Source organism: Sinocyclocheilus anshuiensis, unplaced genomic scaffold (assembly GCF_001515605.1).
Source record: "Sinocyclocheilus anshuiensis isolate Anshui unplaced genomic scaffold, SAMN03320099.WGS_v1.1 scaffold261, whole genome shotgun sequence".
In the NCBI taxonomy this organism is placed as follows: domain Eukaryota; kingdom Metazoa; phylum Chordata; class Actinopteri; order Cypriniformes; family Cyprinidae; genus Sinocyclocheilus; species Sinocyclocheilus anshuiensis.
In genome coordinates, this window is record NW_015536515.1 from 824,608 (window position 1) to 837,074 (window position 12,467).

The following is a 12,467-nucleotide window of genomic DNA, read 5'->3' on the forward strand; positions in this document are numbered from 1 at the left end:
AATTGTTAAATCAGTGATTTATTGCTATACAAAACCCTTAATGCAATTCTGACACCTCTTTTTTTGCTTTGATAAGGCTTCTATTAAAATACATATTATGTATATTTTAGAATCATATATATATATATATTCATAAATGTATATATATATACATATGCTTATGGTTTCTATTCAGATTATACATTAACGTTCTATTTCATATTTATTTTAAATGGCAAAACAGATGTGTAATCACCCAAGGTTATTATTTCTTTCAAATTGAGAGTTCAAGTTGTAAAACCGTGACATCTAGTGGTCACAGTATGCAAAAAGAAGTGTGGAATAAAACGGCTGTAAATAAAGCTTTCTGTTACATTTATTTTCCATTGCACAGTTATGTCTATAAACATGTTTCCTAAACTGTTGGGTGGCAGCAGATAAAGACAAACATTCATGTGAAAGTCTGAATAATAAAACTGTACAATAAGTCGGCTATGATGAGAAAGCCTGCAACCCCACGAAGAATCATCAACCTCCAAACCGACCCTTTTCAGAATTGTCTTTTTTATGGAGTACAGCTTTGATGGTCAGGGGACCGTGACATCTAGTGGTCAAAGTATGCAAAAAGAAGTGTGGAATAAAACGGCTGTAAATAAAGCTTTCTGTTACATTTATTTTCCATTGCAGTTATGTCTATAAACATGTTTCCTAAACTGTTGGGTGGCAGCAGATAAAGACAAACATTCATGTGAAAGTCTGAATAATAAAACTGTACAATAAGTCGGCTATGATGAGAAAGCCTGCAACCCCACGAAGAATCATCAACCTCCAAACCGACCCTTTTCAGAATTGTCTTTTTTATGGAGTACAGCTTTGATGGTCAGGGGAACTCAAATAACAATGCTGAGAGTATACTATCAGAAGAAGAAAAAAATAATCTCGCCTTCATAATCATCAATAATAGAGAGTAAATACATTACTGACAATACATCTGACTAGCAGGACTAAAGAAAAAGAGACAAAATATAACGTAGATTGATGTTTCAAGTTTGTAAACACGATATCATGCTGCCTTTTGTGCAAGAGAAATCAGAGGACGAGCAGTACACAGAGATGGCCAGTGATTTCAGAGATTCTTCAGGTCGACTTTCCCTCTTCCACAGACGACCAAGCAGATGGCTCACAAGAAAAGGTTTCATGTTTGATTCAGTGAGAATATATACACAACCAATTTTTCTTTAAATGCGCCCTTTCATTTCAAACAATATAATAAAAGTATTCATTTGTAAATTAAAAGTAAATTATATAGTTATATATATATATATATATTTCAAATGTATAAATATATTAGAATATTATTAAACTGGCAATGAGGACAAATCTGAGAGTGTGAGCCACATTTACACTAGCATCCGTCTAATTTTGGTCCTTCTTAAAGAAACAAAATGTCCAAAATAAAGAACAATGCCAACTACAAAAATATTGATAATAAAATGACGTCATTATAATATAAAACATATAGTGCAAAACCACACAACTGCTCATAGAAAAGAAAAATATATGAGGCAGAGAAGCTGGATTAGATTTTCAGTTGGTCAACTCAATCTTGGTAGGTATTTACACAAACACCATGGCAACAGAAGGAGTAGTTTGCTATATGTCTATCTATCTATCTATCTATCTATCTATCTATATATATATATATATATATATGGAGATGCCATGACACTTATGTTTTAAATTGTAAGGAACATCCTCTCCTCCCTGTGAGATCAACTTTCACAGCAAAGCAACTCTTTGGAGTCTAGCCAGATCATGGCCACCATCTTCAGTAACTTTGACTGCATCAGCACTCTCAAGTTTGTCTTCAAGAATATTCATATTTACAACATTTTGGCAGCAATGTGACGAACAAAAAAACAAAACAAAGAAAAATAACAGAAAAGCCTTCATGGAATAGTTCACCCAAAAATGAAACTTTTCTGAAACTGTACACATCCGCAGGCCATCCCAGATGTAGATGAGTTTGTTTCTTCATTGGAACAGATTTGGAGAAATGTAGCATTACATCACTTGCTCACCAGTGGATGCTCTGCAGTGAATGGGTGCCGTCAGAATGAGAGTCCAAACAGCTGATAAAAACATCACAATAATCCACAAGTAATCCACACCACTACAGTCCATCAGTTAACATCTTGTGAAGCAAAAAACTATGTTTGTAAGAAACAAATCCATTCTTCTGGATGAAATAGGAGTCTGTAATTTCACTTTTTCCAGTGAAAAAGATTGTCTCGTCTGAATCAGGAGAGAAATATGCACAGATCAAGCACCATTTACGAGTGAAAGTTCAGAACAGTTCTAGACAAATATGTCAGAGGATTTTCATGTGAGAAGACAACAGGGGATGAACTTTTTAACTGGAGGAAGCGTTATTATGGATTATGGACTCATATTTTGGCCAGAAACGATGGTTTATAGTTAAAACGCTTTAAAGATGCATTTGTTTCTTACAAACACGCAGCTTTTCACTTCACAAGATGTTAACTGATGGACTGGAGTGGTGTGGATTACTTGTGGATTATTGTGATGTTTTTATCAGCTGTTTGGACTCTCATTCTGACGGCACCCATTCACTGCAGAGCATCCATTGGTGAGCAAGTGATGCAATGCTACATTTCTCCAAATCTGTTCCCTTGAAGAAACAAACTCATCTTGGATGGCCTGAGAATGAATACATTTTCAGCAAATCTTCATTTTTGGGAGAACTAATTCTTTCATATGCCTGATAGAAAAATAACAAGCGTCAACAGATTTGACAGATGCTCCTAATTTTAAACACAAATAGCAGCAATTTCTTGCACCTCATAAATAAGAAAACACTTAAAGAAAACATCTCAACATATGCTTTCAAATATATTGTATCTTTAGTTTATATAAACGTGAGCATACACATATTCTTGCATACATGTATGTTCACGAACACATGTATACGCACACGAGGCGAGGTTAGCATATATTCATGGGTCGCAAAGCAAAGGCAGAAGGTAACGCCATCTGGATGACACATCCGAGGGCTGCTGATCGAGAGTATGGAGCTGCATTGAACATTTAGTGGTCACCTCCACTGCAGCAACAAACACAGAGATAGATATATTCACCTCTCTGTGAGGATGACAAACTCATGCATTAGTCCATCCGAAAAGGCTTCTTAGAAAATACAGAGAATTCCATTCGTCATGTACTTAAAGATGAGGAAGTCACCAGGTACTGTACTGAGTCTCGCATAAGCCTCGAGATTTTCTTGTCCAAGTGCAGTTGCATCATGGGAAATAAGGAGGAGGAACCTGTTTTGCATATGAAGAATCAGTACTCTCGGCACATTCCACCGGTGTCCCTCGTATCTGGTTTCTGACATGTCAATCATCACAAGGCACATAATCAAGATCATGCCTCACACTTTCCAACTCTCACTCGCGCTCCTTCATAATAAAAATTACCTGACCAAAATAACCAAAGATAATTTACGCACTCCAGATCTCTGGTTGTAGATAACCAGCACAATTCAGCAGTTATTCACCTGCGTGAAACCTTTTAAATGCACGTCTGGGTCATATCTGAGCCAGATATGGGTCAAATCTGACCCCCCCAAAAATCTGACAAATTAGTCCAAAAATCTGACAAATTAGAAATTATAGTTTGTTTACAGAAAATGAAAGCTATTTTTTGCACTGTAATTAATTAGGCACATTTTTATTTTGTAATTAAAAAAAATATATATTTCATTTTTATATATATGTGTGTGTGTGTGTGTGTGCGTTTAAATTGATAAATATTTATATATCATGGTGGTATTTGTACTATTTAAATTTAAATAAATGATTTTGATATTGGTGTTAAATATGAGCCAGACATTTTTTTGTGAGATTCACCAACATATTCCTTAGATCTTTATATATATATATATATATATTTAAAATGAACATCTTTCTCCAGTGTCAACACAGCGTATAGAGTACATCAAAGTCAGAGCTCTTCCCTAAAAGCTCTTTTGAGACCTGATCAGTGTAAACCAGTATGACGAAACAATAAAATGATGCATGATCAGATCAGCTTCGCTGCCTAGGCCTGTCTCCAATTTCATATGGCAAAATAATCACATGATATGTGGTAAATACAGCAACTTCCAGCCCTTTAGAGGTTAAATTAAATACTTAATTACACCTTATGTAAGACAATCTGGCCTTTTCCATAGCTAACATGATTACTTGGTGAATCTCATGAAATCTAGTTATGCTTCAACCTAAAATCAAAATTAATGTAATATTTTGCTTAAGGAACACACTTGCCTCCTAAAAATAGGTTTTCTTTATGCAAAATATTGATTTTGAGGTGAAATATTACTTAGATGAGATTCATCCCAATTCCAAAAACAAGAAAAAGCACTAATTTCCTAAATTATATCACTAGACATGCAGCCTATTCTTGCTCTAGTGACAGATTATCAGAAGCATTAAGCTTGGCAAAGCTGCAGATGTTAGACCTTCTTTAGTCAGCTCTATGTCCTTCTGACCCATTTCGTTAACCTTATATCTTTCATTTCCCAAAATGTCCTTTCTGTAGTTTCTTTGCAGGTAGAATGGCAGTGAAAATGACAGCGTGGCGGATGAAGGTGTAAGACAGGGGGCAGCACCGGCGAAGGGCCTCCTCTCCCAAGACAAGATCCACGGCTTTGTTTTCAGGAGAGGAAACTCAACTGCCACCGAGAAGGGAAGGAAATCCCATCCTGATGCGTTTCACCTGTCCTGTTCCTTCCCCTCCTGTCTCCTGTCTCTCCGCAGCTCCTCAGCTCGAGGTAATGCCACGTGACGTTGTGCTGAGCGAGAGTGGCAGTCTCTGGACATCACAGAGAGAGAAAGATACAGGAAGAGAAGGAAGAGACGGAGGAGAGATGATGGATCTGCTGTCTTCATAGGAGGGTGCGCTGATCTCAGAGCTGGTACCACTTCTTGTCCTTGTATTTCAGCATTATCTGGTGACGAAAGATGGATTACTTGCTATGAAATATTATTCAACACAAATATCATTGTTTGACAAAGAATACGGCTGCATCTCAAAACCTAAAGAGCTTCCAACCTAGACAGCAATTTTTGGACATCAATACCAATGAAAAGTCCTGATTCTCAACCAAATATTAGTCCCACCAGGATTTCACAGGATTTTTTTCTGATTTTTGTGGCCTAAAATGACTGAATTTTCTGAAGCTTTTTACAACAATTGCAGCAATATTTGTGCCATTTTCTGTTATTTTTGCAGTGGAAAAAAAAAAAAAAAATTTGTCCCGGCCCTCCTCCATTGATTGGACGGCTGGGTAAAAAGCGACGGCTGCATTTTACCCAAAGCTAAACAGCTGATCAACTCTCAGCTACAAAAAAAACATTACAATAAAAAATCCGGCCCAACGACCTTGTAAAATATTATAATGGCAGTTTGTCATAATGTCATCAGTTTGCCTAAATGAACACAGAACGTTTTACGCACCATTTACACGTGGTAGGGAGCAGGTGTAAATTTCTTTCCTACCAACTAACATTTTGAAAATACGAAAATTTTCATGAATTCGAATGTTTACGTCAGAACGGCTTTACAAACGATTCACATAAAAATTCATTCTGCTCGTGTTTCATGAATGAGGCCCATTGTTTGCAGTCGGGCTGCCCTCGACTAAAGATTTTTCTGGTCGACTAGTAGTCGTTCATTTTAAGCATTAGACGACAAATCTCAACTAATAAACCAGTTGACTAATAAACCATTTAAATCATGCTAATGAGCCTTTAATTGCCTACATAGCCTAATAAGCGCTCAAGCGCACGCATAAAGCTTGCCAACGGCAGAAGTAATGATGATGAATGTGTCAGGGAAAAACAGTAAGATTAAACTGCATTAACATTTTAATAACCTATTGATAAACTAGTGTTTTCTGTGATTTCTTAAGAGATGAATTCGGCGACACTGGCTCGTCATCTCTACAGCAGTGAATGCGCCTGCATGCAAGTTTCATACGGATTACATAATCTGAGAATATTTGTTTTTTTCAGATTTGAATTGTTTCATTTGAAAGTAGACATTTCACTCTCTATAGATTAGGCCTGGACCAGAATATTCGATTATTCGATTATTCGATTATTCGAATATTCGTTAGGTGGGTTGGCATTCGATTTTCAATTTTGAGATTCGAATATTCTTTTTTTTTTTTTTTTTAACACGGCATCCCCCGCGAAACGATTCTCATTCGCTCTTGAATATGAATCGCCCATGAGTGAACGTCATGAACGTCATGATTCAGTTCATCTGGAAGAGAAAACAAAAATGCTGAAGACCTCAGCTGTGTGGGAGGGGAGCACTTTAAATTGAGTGAGGACAAGACAAAGGCAATGTGCGAAATATGCGATTTGAAACTGGCTGACCACAACAGCACATCAAGTTTGAAAAATCACCTGTAAGTTCTGTAAGTAGTATGCCTTTGTTGGTGTAAAAAATGAGCTGCTTTTATCCGCCATGTTAATCAGTAATTTTACACATGATAAAAACGTGCACTTAATTTGCTTGGAAAATACTTGCGAATACGGCAGTCATAAAAAAACGTACAGTAGCTCAGCCTAATAATAATTTGTCTATATTAAAATTATTGCTCTTAACAGACCTGTTTGTTTTGTATCACTAGTGCAGTGTCCGTTCTTGGAGCATATAAGCCCTGCCCGCGTGAGGCGCGCAGCTTCCGGCTCGCACTGCTCTGTAGTTTATTAAAAGTTTATTAATTCTGAACGTGTCGTGTGTCCATATTGCACCAAAATGCGACACTGCACTCCCTTGGGTCTGCAGCAACATACCCGCCACGCGTGAAGTCGTTTGGATGAACGGTTCTCGACATAATAAAAATGCAAACAGACAGACAGACACACAGAGATTCCTGCCTTTAATACACCGTGTCTACACCGGATGCGATAGTTGTAGTGTTGCGCCGCAACAGCTAAAGTCTGTCTACACTGCACGCAACAAAGCGACCATTGAAAATCATTTTAAATTTGTGTCAGTACGTCATAAATAGAACGCAGCAGTAGTTTACAGTACTGTAAACGCAGTAGCATCCAGTGTAGAAAGCACCGGTGTAGACACGGTGTTGAGAGAAAAATATGTTTAGCCCCCTCCCTCCGAAGCTTCAAATATTCGGTGTTGATTACTACCGAAGCTTCTAAACTCAAAAAATGGTATTCGGACCAGCCCCACTATAGATATATTTTTCATGTCTGTAAGGCAAGTATACACGGAGTTTCGTGCTCAAGTTCACAGAGGCCGAGACGGCAGAAAGCGCATCCTTCATTATTTTACAAAAGCACAATGTTTTGTTGTTATTGTGAGTGCACACAAATAAACGTAGAGGCTTTACAGATTTGAAAGATGTATTACTCTGATCTGTATGACAAAAATTAGTATTTTAAGAGCAAGTGACCGCACCGGCATCTCCATCTGTCATGCTGTGAGCGCGCTACTGTTCAGCTTTCACACTCCGCACAAACACTTGAATAGCGCACATTTTTCTAGGTTAACATTAGATTGAGCAGCCATGTTAAGTTCCTACTACTTACATATTTCAGATGATAAGCCATATTTGAGGTCGATGAATGATAGGCGAGCGTTTGGATGTACTGTATTACCACAAAATCCAGTCGTTAACTATCTGTCCATCGCGGACTGCGTGACCTCACCATTTCCTGTGGATTTTTTTTTTCTGCGACTAATACAATTTTGGTCGTCTTCGTCGACTAAAGGTTAGTCGACTAGGGGGCAGCCCTAGTTTGCGGTGTATGATTGCATTCAGTTCTGAGATCGCAGAATCCTAGAGGGACTGAAATGTGCTCACTAAGTTTTGAAACCTGTGTGTCACTATAAAAAGCAGCAGTCGTGGTGATTTGCAAGTGATCATCTCACATCATGCGCATGTTTAGAGAAGGAGTCTGCGCTGGCCATCATGCCTGCAGTCCTCTCCTCCAGCTCGCCTAGTTTCTGTCCTCTCTCGTCCAGAGCTATCCTCGCCCGTGCCAATTCTCCCACCACACCGGACGCAGCCCCCTTCATGCCCTCCATACCACCTGGACCCGGGATGTGCTGCGCCAGGCTGCGTGAGGCCTTACCAGCAGTCACCTCTCCGACTGTAAGTGAGACCAAACATGAGGGATTTAACTCCGTGTCAGTATACATTTTTCAAGCAAGTACAAATTCTAAATAACACATACTATCATCCCTTGTTAAGTCACAGCAGAAACTGAGAGCTTGTCTACCTTTTATTTGTGATAACCACTGAGGTAAGTGTGCGTTCACTTCTTTTGCATCTCATATTTTGTTTCACTTTTTGATGACGGAGTAGTCCATATGGTGCATCCTTTAACATACTTGTATGTAAAATAATTATTATTATTTTTAAATAATAGTGCAGAAATGTTTTTGTGATATTCATTATACTGTTCTTCTCTATACCACACTTAAAAATAAAGATTCTTTATTGTCATCAAGAACCTCTAACATCCAAGGAAACTTTCCATTTCACAAAATGTTCTTTATATTGAAAAAAAAGATTCTTTAGATATGTTCTTCCCACTTTTTAAGTGTACTGTACATTGAAATGTTTTTATATTAAACATTTGAAACGTTTGACTGATTGAAAACTGTACAGATGTCAGACAAAAAATGATAAACAATCAGACATAATTTTTGATCACTTCTACTATTTAAGCAAAACATATTAACACTTACACAGGTCCTCTCTGTCTAAGGACTGAGCCCCGCCTCCAAATAAGCCCTTGAAGAAGCCTCGGTTTGGAGCCTCTGGTGTCTCTACTGGAGTAAACAGCTCTCCAAGCATCTCCTGCAAAAATGAGCACCTCAGAATAAAAGTCAAAATATTTCAAGGTCAAAATGTCAAATTCGGCCAAAATGCAACAAGTTTGCAGGTATGATCAAATATAATTTGACCTGCAGGTTATCACAGGTTTCCTGGCTATAGGTGATTCTTTGGATCTCAGTGGGCGATGTGAGGTACAGGGCTTGGCCTTGGTTTGAGAAACAGAAGGTTCTGGCTATCCTCATGTCCGTCAGGGGAAGGTAGTTTACATCCAGCAGTGGCCGCAGGCTGGGCAAACTGAAAACAGATGGTTTATAGACTTATGAGTCAAAAAACAAAATATTCAATGGCTTTGAATATCAGGTTAATCATGTTACCTGAGAGTCATAATGTGGCCATTGGCACAGAAACAGGCGATGCCGACCCCTGCGGTCAGTGTCACCATGTCGGCTCTAAGTACGAAGGAGGTCTCTGTGATGTTGTGTTCATAGACACAGTTTTGGGAGGGCAGCGCCACCACCTTAGCCTGTTTCTCTGAGCAGACCACGGCGTACTGACAGTCCGGGTTCTCCTGAGAAGGAGGCGAGGTGGGCCGGCGTCTCCGTGGCTGTTCTCTCTCCTCCTCAGGGGCGTTGGGCTCATACCAGGACTCGTAAACGTGGGGCAGAAGGGTCCCGCTGGCATCCAACTGGGCCATACGCAAAATGCCTCCCTTCAAGCGCACTACTGGACCTGTGATGACGGGAAGTCAAGTTCACAATGCACATTGTTTTAAAGCAGCTTTAAAATCATGATGTTAATGTTTATAATATCTTCATGCCTTATGATCACATTTAGCATATTAGGCAGTAATACAGTTACATTTTGCGATGATACAAGCAATTAAGCAGTTGAGATTTGCTATATAATGCATTGCCTTACACGAGAATACTATACGTATGCAGATAAAGTTGGACATACTTATATATCCAACTTTATATAGCTGGGCGATAATATAGTTACATTTTGCGACTATATAAACAATCACATAACCAACAATTGCTGCATAACACTTTACGTGGGTGTGTTATATATATGCAAATAAAGTTTAATATACTTATATATCCAATTTATATAAAGAGCTGGGTGATAATATAGTTACATTTTGCGAGATTTGCTATATTGTATTTATTGCTTTACGTGAATATACTGAATGTATGCAGGTCTCTTTTTCCATCAGCAGCTGTTTCCATCAAAGTTCCGAAATTTATTTAAAGCTGTTAATGTAACTTTTGTAATGTAAAAAATTGAAATACTGCATAAAACATTGTTGGGGTAACGCATTACAAGTAACGTGAGTTACGTAATCAGATTACTTTTTCAAGTAACTAGTAAAGTAACGCATTACTTTTTAATTTACAAGAGAATATCTGAGTTACTTTTTCAAATAAGTAACGCAAGTTACTTTTTTTCCCAATTTACTGATTGACAGCTCTCCTGTCCCCATGTTGAGAGAAATCAGAAGATGTTACTGTAGTTCTAAAATAAATATGAATATGCATTAATTCATCTCACTCACAAAAAAAAAACAAAAACAGATTCAGTATTCCTCAAAATGAATAAAAATAATGCAACTCAGAATATGACGCGAACCTGCAATAATGAAATGTTAAACAACACAAATATCCTTTATGTATTTAATCCCATTCTATTAACCAATGTCTTTGTTTCTGACCTTCGATGATCCAGTTCAACCATACTAATAAGCAAAAATTACTCTAGACAAACATTTGTGTCTTTTTTTATTGCTGAAGTGTGTTGAAATTTCTTCTTATGCATTCTACTGTATGGATGTACATTTACTTTCCGTTCAGCCTGAGGCTTATTCATTTCACTTTTGGTGTGAAAAGGCTTTTATATTTGCCAAAAATATAACTTTTTTATTTTAAAAACAAACAAGCAAGCCCTGTCCAGATTTAAAAAGTAATGCAAAAGTAACGTAACGCATTACTTTCCATAAAAAGTAACTAAGTAACATAATTAGTTACTTTTTTATGGAGTAACGCAATATTGTAATGCATTACTTTTAAAAGTAACTTTCCCCAACACTGTTCGTGAATAAAGCACCGCTTCCATGTCATGTGTTCAAGAGAACAAAATCGTCACTTCCTGGGAAAGAGATTGATTTCAACAAGAATCCATGCGACTGGAAGTTTAGTGCAGGGACGAAAATGTCCTCATGCAGATTTTGGTACGTTCAAGTTGATCACACAAATTTCGACTGAGTTTAGTTTGAAAGTGACTTCTGTGTGACTTGTGCTTCATACATTGCTAAACTATTGACAACAGAAAATGCCATAATTTCGCTGAGACCGCATTTCCATTGTGTTTTTTTAATGTAATATCCCATAATTAGCTAATGACTTCCAAGTCATTAGCTAATTTTGCTTTACAGATGTAAAGCAAGTCTTACCACAGAAAGAGACGCCCACAGGCTGTTGCATCCTCTGCTCTGGTGTGGAGGGCACAGTTAGGGCGATGGCCAGCATGCTACCCAATGAGGTGCCCACCCACAGGCTGGGCACTGCCACAGTCTCACTCTTCTTCAACAGCCAGTCACAAAAATAGAAGGAGGAAATGACCTCACGTGACTCTCTGTCAATGCTGGTCACACTGGAGCTGCGTGAGCGGCTGAACGAGTTGTCCCTGGCGTCTGAGGACACGGTGACCCATCAGTGACAAAAACACAACAATAAGAGGACAATTAGCATGACCTTTTTCAAATCAAGTCTGAACCACCTCAGGACACCTGAAATCAAAGGACAAAAATAGCTTAAGCATTAAGCAGTTAATATACTGATGATACATTCTTAGTAAATAAATAGTATTAATATAAACTTTGTTTCAGTGTAGTGTGTAATGTGTAAGAAATACAGCAACTGCACACAAAACGTTGCCATGAAATCACCATAACATTTCCATTCAATATGAAGAAAACTTGCAATCACCAATTACAGAACATTGTTATGCTGTTTTATTTTCACGCTCAAGAGACCCAGATGCATTCAGATATCTTTCTGGCAAGCCTATAACACTAAATTTAGTATAAATGCACATTCTAAAAGCAATGCAAAGATGAGTCTCACCAAAACTGATAAAAACATGTCTGGCTCATGTTTTACTCCAAAATCCAAAAAAATAAAATAAACTATTTTCTGCATAAAGACTGCATAAAACCTAAAAATAAAAAAAATATTTTGGGGTGAAATATGACCCAAGCTTTTTTTGTTTGTGAGATTTACCTGTAAAATGTCTGAAATGTGTTAGTAAACTTAAAAAAAAGATTTGATGATGTGTTTTATTTATATATATATCTGTGTGTGTGTGTGTGTGTGTGTGTATTTTGGGATGATGAACACATTTTTTGAGCTTTGTGTAACGTTTCTGTATTTCACTAATAATATCAAACTTGAATCTGTTTAAAATCAGACTATGGAGAAAAAAAAAGGTGAGGGAATGTTTCAGTTTCACCAAAACCAACATTGGACGCCATCATTCAAGACAACAGGCAAAGCCCACACGGCAGGCTCCAGTGAGAGTTAGTATGAACCAG

The 12,467-nt window shown here is 37.7% G+C and overlaps 1 protein-coding gene across 3 annotated transcripts in view; it reads right to left on the reverse strand.

Annotated features, from left to right (window-relative positions):
• Positions 1-3,832: 3,832 nt before the first annotated feature.
• Positions 3,833-12,467, reverse strand: part of stxbp5b (syntaxin binding protein 5b (tomosyn)) — a 46,386-nt gene continuing 37,751 nt past the window's right edge. For all 3 annotated transcript variants that reach the window (XM_016491784.1, XM_016491775.1, XM_016491767.1), the window contains 6 exons: positions 11,328-11,567; positions 9,253-9,607; positions 9,007-9,172; positions 8,788-8,899; positions 7,966-8,186; positions 3,833-5,008 (listed from right to left, as the gene is read on the reverse strand). In XM_016491784.1, coding sequence (XP_016347270.1) covers positions 4,967-5,008; positions 7,966-8,186; positions 8,788-8,899; positions 9,007-9,172; positions 9,253-9,607; positions 11,328-11,567 — 1,136 coding nt within the window. In that variant the 3' untranslated portion in view covers positions 3,833-4,966. The remainder of the gene's footprint in view (positions 5,009-7,965; positions 8,187-8,787; positions 8,900-9,006; positions 9,173-9,252; positions 9,608-11,327; positions 11,568-12,467) is intronic.